This window comes from Kogia breviceps, chromosome 12 (genome assembly GCF_026419965.1).
Source record: "Kogia breviceps isolate mKogBre1 chromosome 12, mKogBre1 haplotype 1, whole genome shotgun sequence".
In the NCBI taxonomy this organism is placed as follows: Eukaryota; Metazoa; Chordata; class Mammalia; order Artiodactyla; family Physeteridae; genus Kogia; species Kogia breviceps.
Window position 1 is genome coordinate 76,873,407 of NC_081321.1, and position 24,582 is coordinate 76,897,988.

Genomic DNA, 24,582 nt, shown 5'->3' on the forward strand with positions numbered 1-24,582 from the left:
CGGGATTCCCTGCTGGCGCAGTGGTTGGGAGTCAGCCTGACGATGCAGGGGACACGAGTTTGTGCCCCGGTCCGGGTGGGTCCCACATGCCGCGGAGCGGCTGGACCCGTGAGTCATGGCCGCTGGGCCTGTGTGTCTGGAGCCCGTGCTCCGCGGCGGGAGAGGCCACAACAGTGATAGGCCCGTGTACCGCAAAAAAAAAAAAAAAAAAAAGATAAAGAGTGCCACTTTCATGTCTCATTGTAAGATTGTCTCTTATAGATTCCACCTTAAACAAAGCCCCTTTTTCATTTTAAAATGGAAAGAAACCCCAGAATACAACACACACAAAATAGTAATTACCACGTAATAGAAGAAACAGGATAAGCACACAGTAATACACTGCAGGAGTTAAGAATGTGGGCTGCAAAGAGAGAATGCTGTCCTCTGTTTCTTTGCCTGTAAAATGAGGACAATAAATAGAAGCTGCTTCATAGGGCTGCTGCTGGGATCACTCATGAGATCATGAGAAGCACCGAGCACTGGCTAACACTCTGTAAAGACTGGTTATTATTATGATGAGAAAGACACAGGAAGGGATCTTTTGTCACAATTGGTTTTATCAGGAGAGGAGCTTACTTCATGGCAACAGCGTGAGTCAGTAACCAGATAAGGCAGCAAGCTCCCTGCACACATCCCTATCACACCGCCTCCAAGACACTCTACTACTATTAACAATACATTGTTAAAATAACCCAGGTAAAAGAACTATCCTACACAGGCAGTGTTAAACGGTTTCCCTCTCTGGTGTTCTAAACATCTGAAAATAGTACAAGAAATGGCTCTGTGTATAGTAGGTTCTAGGTAAGACAATACCGTGGTAAGTGAACTAAACAGAAATTAACCTGAAATTGGACTCTGATCCCCAGGGGAACCCGCCGGTGCAGCCCAGTCCTTACTGGCCCTGAGGAGGAAAAACAACCTTGCTTCCATCTCCACTGTGATCTGACTAGATATGATCTAAGCTTTGAACAGTGCATTTCAGAAGATGCATAATACACATTAGACAACACTAAGCAGGGAGCTTCAGGCTGGGGTGTGCACCCTAATACTGAGGGACAGACACAGGAAAATGAAGACCTAACATTTGTAATTCAGCCTTTCACTATTCTCTCACTTCAGTCACACAAGTTTCCTTTTCTGTTAGGTCCCTCTCAAATAATTGCAATAATATAGTAAGTTATTAATCAGTTAACAAAAAGGCGAGGGGGTAGTTATTTATAGTATCAAAACATTCTTCATTTTAAATGATTTGTTGCATAATTCCTTTTAAATAGACCTTCCCTCACAGTGTGAGAATCCGCAGCCCTCCCCAAGCACCTGGCCCTTTCCATTACTCCTCTACTCCTTGAGAAGAGGAGTCGGTGGACTTCTCTGTTGGCGCAGTGGTTTAGAGTCTGCCTGCCAATGCAAGGGACACGGGTTCGTTCGCTGGTCTGGGAAGATCCCACATGCCGCCCAGCGGCTGGGCCCATAAACTATGGCTGCTGAGCCTGCGCGTCCGGAGCACAGGCTCCGTAACGGGAGGAACCACAACAGTAAGAGGCCCGCATACCACAAAAAAAAAGAAAAGGAGGGAGAAAGAGATCTCCAATAACAATTTCCTTGTTAATAACTTAATCTTATGTTTCTTTAAATGCTTTGTAGTTTTAAAGGATTTTCAGACCCACTGTGATATCTTAGTTAAGCTTTGTACAAGGTGGTATAAATCGTATTATACCCACTTCAGAGGTGAGAAAAGCTACATATAGTAATTGGGTACATGTGAGACCTGAACTCAAGATCTTTTCAACCAAGTCCTATGGTCTGGAGGTGGAAGCAAGTGGCCCTGTGCTTTTGCTCACTAGTTTTGTGCTGTTGCCTTTCCTGCCTTTGGTGAGTTGGTTCCAGGCATCTTCCTCATTCCTCCCCAGTTAATTCTGATTCGTGTTTCAGCTCATTTAATTACTAAAATGGGAAGGACTTGAGTGAACCAACATTCAGTCAATCAGCATTTAGTGAATACCAACTAGAAGCCAGACCTTTGAAGAGTTTTAAGCAAAGAGAAAAGCAATCTTCCTTGTCACTTAAAAAGCCTACAGTGAGACTATCACTTTATCAATGTGAGCCAATTATCTAAAAATAATATTTGCATATTAGCTGTACTGGCGTCCCTGGCTAGCTGTGCTCTATCCCTGTTTGTAACTCTAGAAATAAACTTCAAGTGGTTTCTTTAAGAAAGCTAAGGCTTAGAAAATGTCTCTGCACAGACTTGATAAGGTTTCCAATTGTACCTTGGTAAAAATCTCATTTCTTTTTTTTTTTTTTTTTTTTTTTGGCGGTACGCGGGCCCAGCTGCTCCGCGGCATGTGGGATCCTCCCGGACCGGGGCACGAACCCGTGTCCCCTACATCGGCAGGTGGACTCTCAACCACTGCGCCACCAGGGAAGCCCCAAAATCCCATTTCTTAAATCACTTATTCAACATTAAGTCATTGTACAAACTTGCACCTGCTAGGCTCTGAGGGCAAGAAGATGAGTTAAATTCAACAGTCCTTAACCTAAAGGAGGTCAGAGCCTAGAAAAAGAAGACCAATGCCCACTCTGAGCTCTCCAAGGGCCCCCAGGCTCTGAACGGTCAGCCCTCACAGTTCCCTGGGCCAGAGATGGAACCCACCTCCCCACACCCGTGGTGCAGGCACACTGGCCTTTTTATTTCATTTCTACAAACTCTCCTCACTCCCTCCCCCTCTGGACTTTGCATAAGTCTCAGTTCCCCCAGCCTTAAAACTTCACCAGGATCCCAGTCTACTTAGCTCCTCTTCCTCCTTCAACCTCAGCTCCTGCCCTGCTGCCTTCTCTGACCTGCAGATCTGGTCAAATCTCCCCATAAAATCCTCTACCACCTGAGACCTTGTCACATTTGTACTTTTACCTGTACTTGTGTGATTGACCGTCTGCTCTCAGGTGCCTACGTTCCTGGCACGGCAGGGGCTGGTTTTAGATGCCAGCGCCTGGCACTCAGTAGGCGCTCCAGGAATGAAGACTGAACTGTCAAATGGGGCTGGACCTAAGCGGCCCGGGGTCTGTGGACAGGACAGGATGGAGGGGGTGAGGGGCTCCCCTGAGCTTCCTTACCACCTTCCTTAACACTAAGACAGGCCTCCTGGCTCCCATCTTGGCGCTTGCATGCAAACGTAAATATTAATTGTCCCAAGTCCCCGAGAGACTGTACGCCCCTAGAGAGCAGACATTCCATTCTATTTAGTGTTGTGACCCCAGCACCTGGCTGTGCCTGTTAGCTCAGCATGAGATACACTTGGGAGATATTAGCCATTGCCGGCATTAATGATGCATTATGGAGGGTGGGACAAAGTGAGAGAGGTTATCCAGGGTTTCAAACAAACGTTTAAGCTTGAGTTGACTCTTGAGAGAATATAAGCGACGCTACCCCCAACCAAAGACTGAAAAACAAAAAGGAAATCTGCCTTCTCCCTTCCCCTGCAAAACAAAAACAGTAAAACCTCTTAACCAACGTCTTCACCTTTCCAGGCCTCCACTCTCTTCTGTCCCCGCACTTGACGGGCGCTCTCTGGACGTGTACACAGTCACTGCGGAGACTGCCATCGCGGCGACGCCGCCAGGCATTTTCTGACCAGGGAGAGACTTTTCTGAGGAGGTATGTGGTTAGACCCCCTCTCGCGGAGAGGCTATTTAAGACCCTCACAGGGAAAATAACGGGATTTATAAACAGGGAGGTAAGGGTCTTTGCTTCTGTCCCTTCGCTGGCATTTTGGAGCCCGGTCCTCCCACGCCGAGCTGAAGGTCTAGCCCTCCGACCCCGCCGAAATCCAGCAGCCTGAAGGCCGAAGCCCCATCCCCGCCGCCCCTCCCCCGCCGCAGCGGTCTCGGCACGCAGGCGCGGAGGCGCGCAGGGCGGCGCGCCTGGGGGCGGGGCGTGCGCGGTCCCCTTAAATACGGCGGAGGGGGCGGTGCGAAGCTGCCGCGGTGCTGCTGCCCGGTCGGCGCCAGTTCCTGCCACTGTCGCCTCGTGGCGCGATCCTCGAGCCTCGCTATTTCTCCGGCGGCGGCGGCGGTGGCTGCGGCTGCAGGAGCAGGAGAGAGCGGAGGGGAGCGGGCGGTGGGCTCCATGGAGAGCGGCGGACGCCCGGGCAGAGGCGGCGCTTCCTCCCCGGCACCCGGGCTCCAGTGACCGGCGCTCGCGCCCTGCACCGCGTCGGAACGGCCGCCGGCTCCGGGACTGACCCGGCCTCGCTGCCCTTCCCCGCGCCGCCGCCTCGCCTTCTTGCTCCCCGACTCGCCCTCGCCCCCACTCCCCGGCTGGGTGGCGGCGGCCAGGTCCCCGCGGCGGCGGCCGGAGCAGCAGCGGCAGCAAGAGCCCGCCTCTATGATGAAGTTCAAGCCCAACCAGACGCGGACCTATGACCGCGAGGGCTTCAAGAAGCGGGCTGCGTGCCTGTGCTTCCGGAGCGAGCAGGAGGACGAGGTGAGGGCGGTCGGCGCGCTCGGTGCCCTCCTCGGGGGCGCCGGGGCGGGGTTGGGGTGGGTGTTCGGGCTGGCCGGAGTAGGAGGGTCCTTGCCCTTCCCCTCTGCATCCCCTGCCCAGCCGACCCTCCGTCTGGCTCCAGGGCTGGAAGGGATTAGCCCACTCCCTCCTTCTCTCCCGCCCTCCCTCCCTCCTTCCTTCCTTTCTCTGGGTTGATTGTGGAAACAAAGGGGCTCGCCCAGCCCTATGCTCTCCCACTGGGTCGTGCTTAGGACTGGAGGCCGAGACGCCTCCTGGACCCCGGAAAGGTCCCGTACCGTCTAGGTCCCGCCTAGGGGGAGTTACCACTTTAACCTGCGAACTGAGCGTGAAGCGAGATAAAACCATGAGTTGTAACAGAGAGGGTAGCAATGGCGTTGTTGTAGCCCAAGCCCTTCTGCCTCTGTTACATTTTCCTCCCCTGTTACAGCAGTTTGCGGTTTCAGATGAATGTAGGCACGATTATGGAATATCCAGTCCCCGTGCTTTAAAATAAAAACTCATTCGATCTAGTTCTGTCATTTCCACTTTCAAGTGGATCCTTTAACTTACAAGCACTTGGCATATTTATACTTGATTTTTTTTTAAACAAGGCCTGCTCTTGGAAAGTTTTCTGGCTATAGAATGATGGGTAGTGAAATATGTGGAATCACACCAGAAGGGAGAAGATGGACTAGAGTTGGGCAAAGTTGCCATTTTCAGACAGTAATCTCTAGCTGTCTGCATATTTACCAGGGCTTCTTTGCTATGTTTGGCTTGACGTCTGGATAGAAGCAGTCTTGTTCTAAGAGGAAGCAGCAGTCAGTCTTCTGTAATTCACCCATCAGCATTGGGTTGATAGGCCGTTGAGGTTTTCCTGGAGAACAGTTTTTATTTATTTGTTACATTTATTTAATTTAAAAATGGTTCACTGCTTTAAATTTCCATAGAGCAATAATAGGCGATTGGTAGCCGATGAAAATCTTTTAGCATTGCCACTTCTAAAATGGTTAGACAGGGAAAACATTAACATTCTGAGTTCTACTTCCATAACCAATTATGTCCAATACAATTACAGACTAAAGCTGGAGACGGGAATTTAATGGCTTCCTTATTGCCAGTCCCTGTAGTTAGGGTGAGTATGACATAGCGTACTCTCAGTGGCTTAGTTGTTCTTACTATGCTAACAAAGATCAAAGTGCCTCAGAATGGTGCTCTTCAAACTCTTGTCTTGCCTTTATTTTTTGCAAAGAAACCAAGCCCTTTAGTGCTGAGCTGGTGCTCAGTTGGGGGTCTCTAAGTGGTTAAACTTAAATTCCAAAGGAGTTTTCAAGGGAAATTGGTGTCTTTGAACTGGGCCTATTTAGGAAAGCCAGAAAGTAGAGAGGGAAAGGTTTTTAGCATTTACAAAGTCAACAAGCTTTAAGTGCATTCTGTTAAAAAGATTAGAAGGTCCTTGACAGAAGGACCATGTTAGGACAAAGCAAACTTTGAATATAAAATAATACAGTAGCCAGAAGTGATCAAGATAGGTCAAGAACCTTACCTGATTGGCTCCCTATTGTGTAATTATTTTCTTAGTTTGGTGCTTACTAGGTGCTGGGCACTACCTGAAGACCTTTAAGTTTGTTACATTTAATCCTCTTAGTGCAGGTTTATAGGTGAGGAGACAGTTGCAGAGCATAAGTACTTTGCCCGAAATGACGTAATTAGGAAGTGGTAGAGTCGGAATAAAGCATCGGGTCCCTACTCCTGATGCTGGGCTCTTAGCACAGGGCTCAGCCCCTAGCGACTGGGCACACGAGATTTGCTTGAATGAGTGAGATTTTGTGAGGCTGAGCTTGGAAGACTTTGCGAAAGTAGTGACTTTGAAGTCTTGCCATAACGTGAACTTGGAATTCAGGCTTTGTAAAAACAAAAGTTCCCATGGGAAGATATGGGAAATGGGAGGAAATTGAAATGATCTGTATTGTGTGAATGGTAAAGCAAAGTCTGAGGAAAGCTTCAGAAGTTAACCTTAGCAAATAAATGAGTTGTTTTTCTGCTTTGAAATTGTTTCCACTGTAATAAATGCTAAATTCCTAGCCTCTCTGGTCGACTCAAGAGACCAGTGCCATTATAAAATGAAATAAAGAGCAAGATTTGGAGAATTTAGTAGATAAGTTCATTGCATAAAACTTTGACAACCTGGAGGTTGTGAAACCAAGTGAATTGGTTTGTTAGAGAATATGCTCTGAGGGAAGGCTCTGGAATTCTCTAAATAATGCATAGCCAACTTTAATGTCTGGTTTAGATCTTCAAGATCTTCATTTCTGTAGTTGTGTTTATAGAATGTAAGTTGAAATAAAATAGTAATTGCCGTTTGACCCTTAAAAGCTATGCAGTGTTCTAGTCTGGCTGTCTGTACTGAAGGGGTTCTCAGTAGACCTTACTTTAGAATAGGTTATTGTAGGAAGGAAAGATGTTCTAACAGCAGGAGTCTTTATTCTTTTGGGTGTGGTTTTATGTATTTTCCCATTGTATCTCTTTCTGCCCTGTGAGCTAAATAATAAGCATTAGCATTTGTATAGGAAGAAATTAAGCAGCAGAAGTAACTTGTCCCGAGGTCACAGAAGCTGGCAGATCATTTTGAGCCCCTTTATTTCTAAATCTCATGTTCACTTGATCCTCTCTCCAGCTAGTTATTTCTGTGGGGAACCACCCTTACTTTTTGACAGTTGGGCTTCCAGTCAAGGCAAAAAGTAAGTGTTCCATAGAGTAGCTGGGATACTCTGCTTGTGCAGTGAAAGTGGACAATACATTCACAAAAGGTAACCCGAAATGGATTCCATTGAACATATTTTCATATATGATAGTTGAAACAGGGATGCAAAGATGAAAAGTGTCACCTCGTAGGGAACATGCTCTACAGCAGGAAGTGAGACAAATGACTGATAAAAAGGAAATAAAATAAGGTTAAAAGTACCATTAGGTACTCCAGGGTTAAGATTCAACGTGAGTCATTTGGAGTTGGATTTCAGTGAGTGGGAAAGGAAGAACCAACCATCACAAACAGAGCAAGACTTGGGGCTGTGGTCTAGTTAAGCTGCAGCTTAGGATAGCATAGAACAAATAATGGCTGAAAAACAAAGAGCACCTTAAATGTAAGGTTAAGGAGTTGCTAGGCAAGAAAGGAACTCTTACTTTTGAACAAGGAATATTTCGATTTTAGATGTATTCAAGTTTGAGAATGATCTGGCAGCAAAATAGGCTAGAATTCTAAAGAGAGAAATAGAAATGACTTGATCCTGGGTGGAATCCAGGCACAGTTGCAAGTGGGAATCATAGACAAAGAGTCTTAAGAACTTCCATTTGGACTTTTTGTTCCTATTAACTTTTAAGCTCCCTGAGCCAGGGGCTGCATTCTACAGATAGTAGAATCTCAATGCAGAATGTATGTTCCCAAAATGTCTGCATTCTACAAAATCATGCACTAAAACTAGGACTTGCTGAAAGAGTAGAGTCTCAAAACCTACGGAACTCTAAAACCAGAGCTCTCATAAACAAAAACTAAGTAATATTAATACTTCTCTCTACTAGCATTTTAACCCCTAGGATCAACAGTCCTTTTGAGACATATATTCTGGGACTCTTACTTCCTCAGAGATTTAAGTCCTTGAAGATACTTCAAATGGAAACCACTTTCATCAGAATTAACTATCCAAAGGTAGCCTTTTCTAAATCCAGGGAAATGTCACCAGCCCTCTTCATCCGTGCCTGCAGCTCTCCCAGACGTAGAGAAGGGCTACTTTGCCTATTCAGCCAGCCACTTCCTTCAAGGGAAGGCACTTCTGTACGATTCGCATCTGGTTTTATTCTTGTGATTTTGGTATATTGCTAAGGCTTTCTCTAATTTTGTAAAAGTTTATTTGCTTCATCACTTCAAAACATTAACATGCTAGGAGAAAAAAGTCATGGTCAACCCAACTTACCATTATCTACCCATCCATATAATCTAATTTGGGTTAAACACATTTTCAACACAATGCGCTGTGGGTGGATGTAATAACTATTGTTGTAACTTATTATCTTTTAAAATGTGTATGTGTGTAGTAGGTGTTCCTAATATGCTGCGGGCCTAATTTTGGCTAAATGCCTATGAAACAGTTAAGTATGGTAGAGCTAGTTTTAACCATTCATGCTATCCTTATTCATGATAATGTGGGAAGAAAGAACAACAACCCCAAAACAGCTTCTAAATAGCTACAATTCACAAAATAAAATTCTTCATTCTTAGATTTAGGGATCACTTGAGGGGTTCTCTGGATAGCTTTGTTTTTTCTAGGAAAGAAGCAGTAGTTTGTAGTGACTAGTTGTTCGCAGCAGCAGGCCATGACCCAGAGTGGTTCTAAGGATAAAAACTGAAACACGAAGGGCAATTTGGGGCCCCTTGGTGTAGGGAACTAATAATCCCATGTACCTCCAGCCTCTGAGGGCATGACTGCATTATATAGACGTTGAACAGAGTTTTCTAGTTTACACGCTTTTACACATCTCCAGTGAGGAGGACTTGGGCAATATAGAATATAGAATCTATATTATAGGTTATTCCAATTCACAGACAAAGCTTTGTCCAGCAAGACTCAGGACTGGTTCCAAGTGGACCACTATCACTATACTGTTGCTACTAAAAGTGAGGAATACTTCTGTTCCAAATCTTGAAACATTAGGTATCTTGGACTTCCCTGGTGGCCCAGTGGTTAAGAATCCACCTGCCAGGGCTTCCCTGGTGGCACAGTGGTTGAGAGTCTGCCTGCCGATGCAGGGGACGCGGGTTCGTGCCCCAGTCCGAGAAGATCCCACATGCCGCGGAGCGGCTGGGCCCGTGAGCCATGGCCACTGAGCCTGCGCGTCCAGAGCCTGTGCTCCGCAGCAGGAGAGGCCATGGCAGTGAGAGGCCCGCATACGTACCGGAAAAAACAAAAACAAAAACAAAAAAACAAGAATCCGCCTGCCAATACAGGGGACACAGGTTCGAGCCCTGGTCCGGGAAGATCCCACATGCCGCAGAGCAACTCAGCCCGTGTGCCACAACTACTGAGCCTGAGCTCTAGAGCCCGCGTGCCATAACTACTGAGCCTGCGCTCTAAAGCCCGTGCTCTGCAACAAGAGAAGCCGCCGCAATGAGAAGCGTGAGCACCACAACGAAGAGTAGCCCCCTAGCCCCCACTCGACACAACTAAAGAAAGATCATGTGCAGCAACGCAGCCCCAACACAGCCATAAATTAATTAATTAATTAATTTTAAAAATTAGATATCTAAGAAAAAGACAAATGTGAGAAATGACTTCTCAACAATGCCAGGTGAATAGTGTTTTATTCTGATAATTGCCCAGTACATGAAGAGGGATAAGATCTGGTAGTGTAGTAGGAGGAATGCTGATATGAAGGTGGTCAGGTTGAATCAGGGGAAGAAGTGTCTTCACTTTTCACCACTCTAATGCCATTGGCTTTGGGGTTTGAGTGTGATTCAAGTCCAACGCTGCAACTTGGTGGGTGGACTAGCCTCCTTTTTATAAACCTTTCCTTTGGTCTCAGCTCTGGCTTATCTGGAAAGTTAAAGTGTCTACTTTCATCTTTGTCATCTTGTCACTAATGTGGTGACAGACTGTCAACTTATTGGGTGCATAAAATCTTATATGCCTAGAAAAGTAGTTGAAAGGGAATTTAAAACCTGTGAATGACCATGTATGGATCTGTCAGCTGTTGATGTATCCTCTTACTGAATAAGCTTTTGTATCTTTTGTTACTTCAGTAATACCTTTCTTTTTTTTTTTTTTTAAGCATTGGTCATTTCCTTAATAAATAACAGTAATATATAAGTTTAAATATATTCATATCCATATATATGTTTAGTGGCAAATATCAGTAGACTTACTTCATAGCAACTGCTCTGTACCCTCATTCCTTTTGTCTTTTACACCTTATCCTCACTCCCTTCACTCTCTCTCACTTCCTTACAGTGTAGATTGTTTTAACCTCCAGCAAATTTCACCACTTTCTCTCAGATTTTGCATCACAGATGTCTAAGAGTCAACCTAGGATTGGAGCCTGTAGAATTATGGATTCTTTTTGGTAGTCTGAGGGAAGAAAGGAGAAGTTTGTAAAGGTTAATGCAACCATAGAATTAAAAAATTGTGATAAGCATTATTTTGAGACAAAGTATAGATGGAAGTGGATAGTCTGAGAACCGTTTTCTCTAGAAGTTTTTGTTTGTTTTTAGTAACACCATTCTTAGAGCATTAGTTAGCATGCTAAAGCTACATTATAGATCTAGTACATTGGGGATGTTATAGAATGTTTAGATGGCTTTGCAGGGGGTGAGAGGGAGATATTGAATAATAATGCTTTGTGATATGCTTCTATATGTTTCGATTCTTCCAATGTGTAGAAGCGGTTTTAATTGTCCTTGTTTCTGCTTATGGTGTTCAGATTTGTTTCTTCTACCCTGGCAGACCTCTGCCATAATTCTCTTTACTCTTGTCTATGGAGTATATCTCTCAGTTCTTGCTCTTTCTTAATCACCTTCCCCCCCCCCCCCATGTAGCCTTGACCTCATTTGAACTCCAAATCAAGTACTCAGGACGAGTAGGCAAGTACTTAATAACATACTGGTTTCCAAATCTGTACCATCTCCAAAGGCTCATTATCAGATTTCTTAAGTTAGTTGTTTAGATGCTGATCATCTAAACATTTAGATGGTATACCTTAGGTATTACTCATTTTAAATTGACCATTTTTTGAAAAGATACATTTGAAATTAATGGTTTAATCAAATTTAACCACTTTGGAATGTCAAGAGACTCTTGCAGCATCATAAGTTCTTGATTTCAGCTAAATCATTTGGAAGAGAAGCTTAGTCATGTGATAATGATATCCTGTAGATAAAGATTTGGTTTTAAATCGGAAGCTTAAGTGTTATTTCAAAAACAGGCACAGACTGTACTAATTGTTTTTCAACATTATTAACCTTATGTAATTTAGTTCTTAAAGACTGTCTTGGTCAAATAGGAACATAATAGTCATTGACCTAGATATATGACACTGAATTTCATTTTTTCAGAACTCAAACATTATAAATATTGATGGTTTTGAAACTGCCTATTTACTAAATGAAGATGTACTTTTCCGGTGGCTAGCCACCTGCACTGTCCTGTTCCATTATGAAGGTAATCAAGGAGGTTGCTTAGAGAGCATAGCATTGTGTAGTAAGAATTTTGTTCGGATAATAGAAACCAGATTATCCCTAACTCACGCCTAGTAACCAGGTAGAGGCTTCCAACTCTGTGGTCAGGACTGATGGTTACCATTTACTTTTCCCTTGATGTAAGATATAACACTTTGGTACCTTAAACATTTTTGTTTTAACTTAAAAACTTACATTCATTTGCCGGTCTTGATATAGTGTCAAAGTCTTTGAATACCGTAGATTATTGGCAAGTCTCTCTTTTTTTTTTTTTGCGGTACGCGGACCTCTCACTGTTGTGGCCTCTGCCGTTGCGGAGCACAGGCTCCGGACACGCAGGCTCAGCGGTCATGGCTCACGGGCCCAGCCGGTCCACAGCATGTGGGATCTTCTCGGACCGGGGCACGAACCCGTGTCCCCTGCATCGGCAGGCAGACTCTCAACCACTGCACCACCAGGGAAGCCCCAAGTCTCATTTTTGAATAAAATACAAAGGTGAAATCTGATTTGCAGTTCACTTTGTACATAGTAGGATTTTAACTGTCTGGATTTTTAAAATTTCCTTCTTTTAGTCTTTTTTAAGTTTCTCATCCATACTTAATTTGATAGCAATTTTTAAAAATTTATTTATTTTTGGCTGTGTTGGGTCTTCGTTGCTGCATGCAGGCTTTCTCTAGTTTCAGCAAGCGAGGGCTACTCTGCGTGCTGTGTGTGGGCTTCTCGTTGCGGTAGCTTCTCTTGTTGCGGAGCATGGGCTCTAGGTGTGCAGGCTTCAGTAGTTGTGGCTCATGGGCTTCAGTAGTTGTGGCTCACAGACTTAGTTGCTCCGTGGCATGTGGGATCTTCCCAGACCAGGGCTCGAACCCATGTCCTCTGCATTGGCAGGCAGATTCTTAACCACTGCGTCACTAGGGAAGTCCTTGATAGCAATTTTTAATAACATTTTAAATGAATCTTTGCAGACCCTTTTTTTTGATAATTCCTTCCTGCTGTCATTTATCATTAACTCTCAGTAATTATAAAAACAAGTACAGGGCTTCCCTGGTGGCGCAGTGGTTGAGAGTCCGCCTGCCAATGCAGGAGACACGGGTTCGTGCCCTGGTCCGGGAAGATCCCACGTGCCACGGAGCAACTAAGCCCGTGAGCCATGGCCGCTAGGCCTGCGTGTCCGGAGCCTGTGCTCCGCAACGGGGGAGGCCACAACAGTGAGAGGCCCGCATACCGCAAAAAAAAAAAAAAAAAAAAAAAAAACAAGTACAACTGGCAAAATTCGGGGAGCAAGCTTATCTTTTTTTTTTTTTAATTTATTTATTTTTTGCTGGGTTGGGTCTTCATCGTGCTCAGGCTTTCTCTAGTTATGGAGAGCAGGAGCTACGCTTTGTTGCTGTGTGCTGGCTTCTCATTGCAGTGGCTTCTCTTGTTGCAGAGCACGGGCTCTAGGCACACAGGCTTCAGTAGCTGTGGCTTGTGGGCCCAGTAGTTATGGCTCGCAGCCTCTAGAGCACAGACTCAGTATTTGTGGCACACGGGCTTAGTTGCTCTGCGGTATGTGGGATCTTCCCGGACTGGGATCGAACCCATGTCCCTTGCATTGGCAAGTGGATTCTTAACCACTGCGCCACCAGGGACGTCCCAACAAGCTTGTCTTGATAGGCTAATTCAACTCAATTGGTGGGAAAGCAGAAGAGCTAGTAATGGCCAACAGTGAGTATTTAGTCTAGGATCTAAAGCATTTAATACTCACTAACACTCAACAATATTGAAAGGATAGTTACTTCTTTTTACAGAGGATGACACTGGTACCCATCACCATGTGCATCAAAGAACGAAACACATCTTGTTTATGATTAGTAGAGTTGTAAACATCTTCAAGTTGAAACCTGTGCTTTCTAGTTCTTGCTAGATTTGTTTACTTTGGCTCTTTAGTTTCTAATTTTGATACATAAGCCCTATTTGCTGATACTTAAGAAAGCTTAAATTTAAGGCCGTCTTACATTTTACTTTACCAAAATTGCTATATTTAGACTTGGTGGTTCCCTCAATGTCAGCCATTAGTACTTTAGCTAAGGCTTTATCAACTGTTGTGTTAATTTACAGTGCTTTCTCTGGACTTGCCACTGTTCTGCCAGTTATATACTTGGAGGAGTGATGCTGGTAGGAGCAGTAGATTCCTATCCAGATCAAGAATGAGAGAAACGGAGCTCAGATCACTGGAGCATTAGTTGATCCACTGCTCTGTGGTGATGGTGTGTCCATAGGCAAAGGTGTGCTGCTTTTTTTCAAGTTGAGGGGGGATTGTGCACCTGAACAGGTGTTCCCTCATCTTCCAACCCTGTTTTAGAGGTTTGGGGGAAAGGTGGGACTTGTTAAACTGCTACTGTCAGCCTGGAACTTTCCATTTGGGGAAGGTTGAGTTCTGGCAACTCACTCAAGTAGGTGAATTCTGGGCTGGCTGTGAACTCCTGAGGGCCATCCGTTCCTCTGGCAGTAGGGAGGAAGCTGGGCAGACAGCTGGCACAGTATCAAAAAACCAGAACCTGCATTGGAGATCAAGCTTTGCTCTCAGTTGATTAATTTCTGGTGAGAATTCTTTGCATTTACTTGAAGGCAATATACTAAGGTAATTTTGCAGACAATTTTCGTTCAAGTTGGTCAAGATGTTACCTTCATGAACATTATTTGGTTATTTATCATAGCCTTTCCCCACCCCCCAACTTCAGTGAATTCCAACCTAACCTAGCACACAAATTTTCACTTATAGGATGAATATATATTTCCTGTTTCAGATACCATTAAAAAGTGAACTAATAGGATACTACTCTGTGATAATATAGTGTTTGTTTTTGTTTGTTTGTTTTTTAAGTGTGTGCACATTTCAGTCTTAATGCTGTTCTTGACCCAGATTTACAGAGTTTCCTGTAAAGACCAGTGTTTTAGGCTTTGTATGTCATACAGTTTCTGTTGAAATTGCCCAACTCTGCTGTTGTAGCATGGAAAAATGAATGTGAATGTCCATAGTGCTTCTGGGGCTGGAGTTTACGATTATGGTCCATCTTGCAGGTGCTGCTGGTAAGCAGCAGTCGGTACCCAGATCAATGGATTGTCCCAGGAGGAGGAATGGAGCCTGAGGAGGAGCCGGGCGGTGCTGCCGTGAGGGAGGTTTATGAAGAGGTAAGATGAAGAGTAGCACATTCTGGGTGAGATTCACAAACAAGGCACTTTGCTGCGTACACCGGGGAGAAGGCAAGAAGACAGGCAGATCCCACAGGTGCTGTTTGGTTGTCTAATTCAACATTTTAAAGCATGTGACCACAGCTAGTGCTTTGCTAAGCGGATTTTTTTTCTACACGGTAAAAATAGACAGTAAGTCTGATTGGTGATCAACATGTAACTTGATGGCCTTGCCCCAGAGCAAGGTTTGTATTAACTGAGCAAAAATGCACAGAGACATTCCTCATATGCTACAATTCCTTTTCAAATGAATAAAAAGCCAGTTGCTTTTATTTTACTGGCTTTATCTTAAAGTTCAGTAAAATAGGGGCGCACACGTGCACAGAAGCACACTTGGCCTGCCTGTCTTCTCACACCTGATGAGAGATAGAACTTGCTTTTACTCAGGGGCAAAACAGCATAGGTCAAGTGTCATAAAAACTTGAACAGCATTTAGGGCATAAATGAGAAGTGAATGGTAAGGCTGTCATTGGGTGTTGGTGCATAATTGGAAAGGTTTCCTAGGGACAGGTCTTAAGGGATGAGCATCCTCTAGGAGACAGCATGTGCCAGTTTGTTAGTTTGCAGTATGGGTTTGAATGGGGCACACACTGAAGTTCCAGTGTCACAGTACTAGGTAAAAGGAACAGGACTGTGCAGTGGAAGTGTAACACATAGAAAGAAAATAACTTACATATAAATTTTGTTATGTAGAGGTAAAAATTTTACATTTCATCTTTTTTTAATAGGCTGGAGTCAAAGGAAAATTGGGCAGACTCCTGGGCATATTTGAGGTGAGTTACGAAAGTAATCCTCATCTTGCTGGTGATAGAATTAATGATTTCTTCCTTCCTAACAGGCCAGCAGCCTGAACTAGACATTCCTCTAAAACTCTCAGTAGGCAAGCAAGTCATAAGGATTAGGAGGGAGGGAAGTAAAAGCTGCTTACCTTTCATATACCATTAATTATATACAGCATTATTACAGTGGTAATTTGTTTTATATGACAATACAGTGGGGCTGATATAGACAGACTTACCTCTTGGTTCACTGTATACAGTTTAGGTATAGACTTTTTAGGAGGTAATATCCTCAATATCACCTAAGGGCTTAGATCTCTCATGGATACTGTCTTGAAATGTACCCTTTGCCTTCAGCATGTAATGTTGGGTGATATACCTAATGACTTTATCCTGAAAGGACACCATGAGGATGCAGAACTCAGATACACAGACTAGATACTAGAAGCATAGAATTTTCTTGTATAATTTGTTATGACTGAAGTCAGAATGGAATTTGTGGAGAGGAAATTTGGAAGTGACAGGTATTCTATGGAAGGTGGGGAGAAATGAGGTCAGGTCATGAGACCCAAGCTGTTCTCAAATATATTTTCATCCAAAATTCAGACCTAGATACATGGTATATCAGACACATTGTGACTTTTTTTTCCCCCCAAGATACTACTTCAGTGTTAGTTTAGTCCTGCTGGTAGGACTATGTAAATACAATCCTTACAGATTTTAATTTTAAGCCTTTTATAGGGATTCAGAAAAAAATCTGATTGTACAGCACTTGACAGAATTGATGACTTCCAGAATACAGTAATTGTTAAGAATAAAGATACTATTCAAAATTTTGCAAATTCAGCACTTGCTTTACCCAGTTAAATAGCACCATCTCCTGGTTAAACTGGAAAACATATTGCGAGTTTTCTTTCATTCTCAAAGACATAAGACACTGAATGAGTGGGTTACTCAGGTGATTTGTGGTAGAAAAAAAAATAGGGCGATTATCTAAAGTCTTGGACTATAGCAAACAAGGCTAACTTTAATCAAGAGGAAGATGAGCCCCTTCATCTTAAGGCCAACTTGGGTTTAATTTTGAACCTAGACACAAGGCTAGGCAGCAGTTTTAATATGGTTGAAAATTGAGTTTGGGCATATAGGACTAAAATATTAATATAACATTCTAGAAATGGATTATCCTAGGTATTATTCTCAACCTTTGCTGTGCATAGTTCACTTGGAAGCTTTTAAATACTTAGGCCTCCTCTCAGACTCACTGAATCAGTGTCTCCTAAAAAAATTTTCATCCTGGGTGATGAAGTAGATGGTCAAGGTTGAGAGGCCCTAGTCTAGGTTAATAGGACTGTGCTCTGTATGCATCTTGTGACCCTGTAAGAGGCAGGTTCTAAGGGAACTGGGGCTATTTGCTCTTCTACAGAGGTCCTAAAGAAAGCAGTTTCCATAGTCACAAAAGACTGTTGGGATTAGCCCATAGGAATAGGACCTAGGATAAAGATGACAGGAATGCAGTTCTTTTAATATAGATTCCATTCCAATCTTAAGATTTTCTTTATGAAAATTGTCTAATAGACAGTAATCAAAGTGCTAAAAGTTTAGTATTGGGAGCTAATTTCACCATTTTAAATGTCTTGTCTCATATAAAGTCACTTTTATGCTGGGTTATATGACTTGAGTATACTTGCCTATGTTGGCAAATAGACTATGCTAATGTTTGCCACACTGAATTTTTCACTCGAAAATGTGTATATGGCTAGCTCTTGTAGATTAAAATGCTTTTCTTTTTATATTCAAGCAGAACCAAGACCGAAAGCACAGAACATATGTTTATGTTCTTACTGTCACTGAAATATTAGAAGACTGGGAAGATTCTGTTAATATAGGTAAATTCCCCTTCCTTTTGCTATCTGAATTCTCTTAATTCAAATACTACATATGTGTATTCAGTTTTCATCTTAAATTATTTTGGGTTACTTTTTAGAGAAGATCAATATACATCTCCAAATTTGAATTATCTTAAAATTGTTCCCCAATATATTGTCTAAGCCATTCCTCAAAAAATAGTCATTATTTGTGGAGACAGTTGAGGGGGCATTGTTAACAGTGTATAGCTTTTTAAAATTGACCTCATTATTTTTTATTTTTAGTAACCAATTTCATACTGTTTTTTAGGAAGAAAGAGAGAGTGGTTCAAAGTAGAAGATGCCATCAAAGTTCTCCAGTGTCATAAGCCTGTACATGCGGAGTACCTGGAAAAACTAAAGTTGGGTTGTTCTCCAACCAATGGAAATTCCACAGTCCCTTCCCTTCAGGATAGTAACACCCTGTTTGTAACTGCTGCACAGACCTCTGGGCTGCCGTCTAGTGTAAGATAGAGAGAATTGGAAGGACCTCTTCCACCATGTGCAGTCTCGTGGGCAGAGGCTTTATTATCCTTGGCAAACTCTGAATGACGCTTGCAAACTGTCTGAATTTGCCATGCAGGATTTTCAAACAATCTGCATGTTTTTCAGATGCTTTCAAATGTTCTTTAAAAAAAAAAAATAGTGTAAAATATTTTAATAAGCCAAAGCCATGTGGAATTTTTTTTAAATGCCTTAACTGTGCCCCCAGCCCACCCACCTTATTATTTTGGTTGGCATTTTCACAACATTTTTTTTTTCAGTTTTTTGTCCATTTGATGTCAGTCTGTGGTTTTTGTCAGATCAGCTTATTCGTGGGTATATTTTCCCCCTAAATTGTTTTCTCATTCACAGTATTAACATATTCAACAAATCCTTCTGTTGTGGGAATTTACGACAGTAATTCTTGATATTAAAGCAGTCCATCAACCCCAAAACTTGTTTCATAGGATCACAATTTTGATTCATAGATTCCAGATTTGGACTATTTCTATATGGCCCTATTTTCAGGAATTTGTCAACTTCTTTGACTCAGTTTTCACAACCGGTATTATGTCCCTAACTACCCGATATGGCCAATTCCCCTAAAACTCAGTAGTCCTTTAACACAAAGTTTAACTCTGTAGAGCTGGTGATTGTCAGGCAGGTACCGTAAGCAAAATGCATGTAGTACATAACATCACGAAAACTGTATTCATGGAATTTGAGTTAGCATGCTCCACTGCCAATTCCCTTCATCCATAATCTCTCTTTATACAGAATACATGAGAACCACATCTCCCTCAATGTAAATGGCTTTTAAAAACGTATTTCCAGTTTTTTAATTTAGTGACATCTCTTCAGTTAAACCTGCTGGTTACCACCTTAAATGCCAGTCAGTGCTGACTGCATCACAATTGAGTGAAATGGCCTTCTTGTTCAGCTGTTACAGACCTAGATTGTTAAGGCACCTTAGAACATCTCATCTTTTACAACTGGTTAGTAGGTACTATTTATCATATAACTAAACACTGGGGCACTGGAACATACCTGAATTAAGAATTACTTTGTCTTACACTTATCTTTATATTCACTTAAATCCAAGAATCCCATCTAAAACACATAAATACCTTGTCTGAAACACCTGTACTTCCCTGACCAAGTCAGAAATGAGGTGGGGCAAGTGAAAGATGATTCCATATGTAGACATTCGTTAGCTTCTTGTAAATAATTGTAACTGGTGGAATATAAAGTAGAAAATAAGCATAGTTATACATTTGTTCTATAAATTGTTAACCTTTAAAAATATAATTGCTGCTAAAAATACAGTGCTGTTACACTTAAAGAAAATTGGTGCCACTGTTTTGAAAATGAGATCTTGTGCCATAAATGCAGCTGAACTAAATATAAATATTAGTTCACAAATTAATGCTGTCAAAGGAATGAGTGAAGTAGAAAAACTTTTAACCAATGATATTTCATTCTAAATTATGTAGTGTGATCAAACATGATCATCCAGAATTTTTATATTTTTCTTTGTACAGAGGTTATGTATTCTGGGTGTTTTTTTAAAAGGAAACATTTTAAATCCCACAGATTGACACTTTATATCAATCTTCAATGGACTAAGTTTTTTTCTCAGTGATCTCTGAAGTTTCTTTAAATTATATACTTAACACAGCAGAGAAACTGGATTGTTTTTGTATATAAGACTGTCCACCTGAAATGTTGTCAGAAGTACTGGGGGTGGGGGGGAGGGCTGGGTATCCTGTATATGATATTATTAGAAGTAATAATGCATGAACTTATTTTATAAACCCTTGGACTATGTATTTGACATGTAAAATATGTACAGTATTAATGTCAGCCATTTCTTAAAAGTGAGCCTATAAATATTGTTGTATAATTTTCTTTGGTCAGAAACATTTGGACTAAGTAGTGCCACTGGGTCGGGTTTTCTTCAGTGCCATTTAGCAAACCACCTGTCTTTACTATGCAACTAGCAAAAATTTGTATAATGCATCAGAATATTTCAGTCATCACACTTTAAATTTCACATGAAGGGTTCTTCACTATTCTTTTGGAACCCAGCCTAGCAAAATTAGAGTAAAGGCCCTAAGGAGATTTATTTCTGTTAGGAGAAAAAAGCCTACATTTGCAGACTCAACAGTTGAATCTACTATAGATAACAAATAGTGTCTACTATCTCAACTCTTCAAAGTTTATAGTGTTGGGACTGTCATTTGTGCTTTCTGTGGGGTAGTTGGATAAAATTGGGCAGCTAAAGTTTTCAGTTCCGTGTGGCTCCTAAATTTTAAAAGGTTTGTAAATTGATTCACAGACACGAAGTAGCAGCTATCTTGCATGTTTGATGTTGGGTTTTTCGTTCGTTCGTTTGTGTGTTTTTTTGTAAACCGGTGAAATTTTCCAACCAGGCACATGCCATTCAATTTTCTGTTGATCACCCAGTTGTATAAAGCAGCAAAACTGAAGGGGGAATGATTGCTGTATACACTTTAAATTGCTTTGCATGGTCTCATTTGAGATAATTGGTGTAAGAATCTTGACTTTTTTTATATTTGGAAACATCAAATAAAAATGGGAATGAATTTTTTTTTAACATATCTTAACACTGTCCAAGTGAAAACTTGTCTGGCATTCCACAGTAACAACTTTACTGTTTTCCCATGGGTGGCCATATAATTATCTCTTAGTAGTGGTTCACGTATACACTTCCCTTTTATGATCCTTACTAGTGGAACTGAGTTAAAAGGAACAGCTCACCAGTAAGGTGCTGGCCATTACTCTCCTAATGTATGTTTTCCATCTTATTGGACACCAGTCATGCCACTGTGCTTATTTATTGCTAGTCCCCTTTCCTAATGGGGTTTGTGTTATAATTATGTTAACAATTTTCAAGGGCTCTTGCCTTATTCTATGAGTACTTTGCTGTAATATGTTGCAGACACTTTCTACACTACCATCACATTATTTTTTTTTTAATATTTATTTATTTTGGTTGCGCTGGGTCTTAGTTGCGGTGCTCAGTATCTTCGTTGCCACCTGCAGGATCTTTAGTTGCTGGATGTGGGCCCTAGTTCCCTGACCAGGCATCAAACCCGGGCCCCCTGCATTGGGAGTGTGGAGTCTTAACCACTGGACCACCTGGGAAGTCCCCATATTAGTTATTACAGCTCTGGGTGACTGGTGAGGCCATTATATTTACCCAAAATATTATTTACCTAAGATGAGCTTTAAAAATCCTCACATAAAAGTTCTACTCAAATCTCATTTGGTTTTTGATTAGGATTGTTAAACTGGAGGAAAAGAGAAAGCTTGGCCTTTTCTAATGTCTTCACGTTGGAATACAAGAATTCTCTACATGTCTCTTACACAGACTAAACACTAGTTGAGTTTATTAAAGTATAATTTGCAATGGATTTGTGACAGCTGGAACGTTGCTGTGTAGCTGATTGTCTCAAATGAAGTTTCCATCCAATACCTTGTTTCATAAATTCTTAATGCAACTGTTTACCATTAGCTGCGCAGTAGTCAGCATCTGCTTTATGTCCAGCATTAGAGCTACAGAACAGAGCAAGTTTGTACCCTCAAGGAGCTTATATTCTAGTGAAGTAGAGTGATAATTAAAGTTATTTATACATCAGAAAATGTCTTTCAAGGTGTTAGATCTATTTTTTTAAGACATATAGGTACCATCTTCAAAAGCAAAATTTTATATAAAAATGTGATCCCCATCAAATACTTTTATACATACATTTTATATGGAATTGTAGAACAAAGGTTGAAAAGTGATCTCATCCCTGGTGCTACTTTCCTTATTTTTAATACCTTCCTGACCAGTGCCACTGGCTAAATTCTAGCAATAAGATGAGAAGGCTCCTGAAGGCCATCTTGGCATTGCATATGTCAAAGACCCTAATTTACTCTGAAACTCAGTTTTGTTTTGTTTTTTTTTTTAATAGATTTATTTTTGGCTGCGTTGGGTCTTCATTCCCTTGCGCGGGCTTTCTCTAGTTGCGGCAGGCAGAAGCTACTCTTCATTGCAGTGCATGGGCTTCTCACTGCCGTGGCTTCTCTTGTTGTGAGCACAGGCTCTAGGCGCGTGGGCTTCAGTAGTTGTGACGCGTGGGCTTAGCTGCTCCGCTGCATGTGGGATCTTCCTGGACCAGGGGTCGAAAACTGTGTCCCTTGAGTTGGCAGGCATCCAGATTCTTAACCACTGAGCCACCAGGGAAGCCCCCAGAAGCTAGTCTTAAATTCCTCTACTGTGATGCAATTTCAACTAATTATGATCCCAAAAGTTACTCTTCCCAATATGTGGAACACTATTCTCTGGACATCCCATTTCCTGGTTCTAGTTAAACACCAGTGCCAGACATTATAATAGTACTGTAATTCTAAACTGCTTTTCTCAATTTTTACTCAAATTCATTCCTTAATCAAATTAGTGAAATAAAAAATACTTGGCCATCACTGTGTATCAAGAAATAAATACCTTTTAATCAAGTTACTACACTAGGAATCTAATCTCCGGGAATGTGGACACAGATGTACCTACCAAGATAAGGCAGCCAAAGTGGTGAGACGTGGAAATAAAATGCCCAGGCCCAAAGGGGTAATGGTTAACTAGTAATATATCCATATAATGGAATATTATGCAGACATAAAAATGGCATTCAGGTTAAGGATGCAGAGTAAACTGGTATGGCCTTTTTGAAAGCAACTGATTAGTAGTAGTAACTATCAAAATTTTAAATGCATATAACCCTTTCACCAATTCCACTTCTGGAACCTAGTCAACAAAAATACTTCAAGTTGCAAAATCAAAATATGGTCAAAGATGTGTATTATTTATAAAACTGGCATCAATTTAAATGTACAAACTGGGGGGTAAAATTATGGTCGTCTACTTGACAGACACTATACAGCTACCAAAGAAATGCGCTGCCACAGGTGGAGGTCCCTGCATGCCGAGACGTGCAGCCAAAAAAATAAAATCCTGTATAGTTTTTAAGTGAATGTTCTGAGAAATTTTCAATGTGAAAATGTTCAATAATCTCAAATGAAAAGAACTGGGTTTTAGAAGTGCACAATCTGTGTATAACTTATCAAAATATAATATATGTATTACTATCAAAGCAGAAAAAGGAAATCTGCGCCACAAGTCTTTTCCGTTATTGGAGTAACAGTAACGTCTCACTTTTTAAAAGGGGGAGGAGAGTCACATCTCCATCGGTTCTAACACAAGAGCAGTGGAATGGTCAATCACTGCCAAGGAGGTAGGGGTTAACTCAGCCTACAGACCAAATGGCGTCCCCAGCCTGTTTTTTGTATAGTCCACAAACTTGGAATGTTTTTTACATTTCTAGTGGTTGGAAAAAAAATACCTTGTGACATGTGAAAATTAAAGTTTTGTTAGAGAAGAGCACAGCATGCCCATTTGTTGAAAATTGTCTATGGGTGCTTTCTCACCACACTGGCAAGAGTTCAGTCATCGAGACAGACTCATGGCCTGCAGAGCCCGAAATATTCACCATTTTAGAATGAAAAAACACGGATTACAAGAATTTGGCCTTACTCCTTTGGTTACTTACAGTCCTAATGCTTCCTGCCAAAACATAAGGAAAACGGCACCAAGTTCAAATTTAGTGTAACCAACGTATCGTGTCTAACCTGCTTTTGACAGGTCTGAGTAAGTCTTCTTGAGTCATCTACTGCTGAACCTAAGCCAGAATACTTTGTAAACTTGCTAGGTTATAATGAAACGAGTTACTGGGATTTACTAATCTAGATCATGAACTATTTCAAAAGGAGTCACATGGTGGGTGAATATGGATCAGGAATATGTAAAATGGAAAAGTGCTAGTTATTCCACATGATAGGAAACTGAGTTATCAAATCTTTCATAATTTCTAAAACTTTTTTTGTCCCATAGGTAAAAATGCTTAGCAGAGCAATGTTAAAGCTCCTTAATGAGAACCATAAGATGTATTTCTACGAGATCATGGGATTTCAGTTGTTGCTCTGCTACAAGACAAGGAAGGTCTAAATATTCAGACAATTACCATATGCTTCTCCAACCAATCAGAAACAACTACATCAAGTCCACAGCGGCTCAGCTTGGTTACCAAGTCTGCATTCATACGCTTTTGAAATGCTACGCCAACTGGCACATATGAAATGAGATCAGCTAAAGGGTAGCAAAGATGAAATTGCAGGGAGAAGGGAGGACCCAGACTCTTCATGTTGAGTTCCATACTTAACAGGAAAAACTTTAGTCCAACTCCCAGTTTTGCAGCCACTGGGAACTTGTCCAATTTGTAACATAAAGCTGTAGCAAAGCCAACTCTTGGAACAAATCCTCCCCATTTCCAACCTCAATGATAAAAATGGAAATTA

General features: G+C 41.8%; 1 protein-coding gene across 2 annotated transcripts; it reads left to right on the forward strand.

Annotated features, from left to right (window-relative positions):
- The first annotated feature begins 3,991 nt into the window (after positions 1 to 3,991).
- Positions 3,992 to 23,202, forward strand: NUDT4 (nudix hydrolase 4). 2 transcript variants are annotated; one of them, XM_059081245.2, is made up of 5 exons: positions 3,992 to 4,525; positions 14,829 to 14,939; positions 15,728 to 15,772; positions 17,577 to 17,664; positions 17,954 to 23,202. In XM_059081245.2, the coding sequence occupies exons 1-5, from the start codon at positions 4,427 to 4,429 to the stop codon at positions 18,154 to 18,156; spliced, it is 546 nt and encodes a 181-aa protein (XP_058937228.1). In that variant the 5' UTR covers positions 3,992 to 4,426; the 3' UTR covers positions 18,157 to 23,202. The 2 variants fall into 2 exon arrangements, with proteins under 2 accessions (XP_058937228.1, XP_058937229.1); XM_059081246.2 differs by having other exon boundaries at positions 4,016 to 4,525; positions 17,580 to 17,664.
- The last annotated feature ends 1,380 nt before the right edge of the window (positions 23,203 to 24,582 follow it).

Excerpts from the sequence above, each read along its gene's own strand:
- NUDT4 (XM_059081245.2), top strand. The coding sequence starts at position 4,427 with ATGATGAAGTTCAAGCCCAACCAGACGCGGACCTATGACCGCGAGGGC. Across the intron at positions 4,526-14,828 it reads GGAGCGAGCAGGAGGACGAG|GTGCTGCTGGTAAGCAGCAG; the intron begins GTGAGGGCGGTC and ends TCCATCTTGCAG. Across the intron at positions 15,773-17,576 it reads GACTCCTGGGCATATTTGAG|CAGAACCAAGACCGAAAGCA; the intron begins GTGAGTTACGAA and ends TTTATATTCAAG.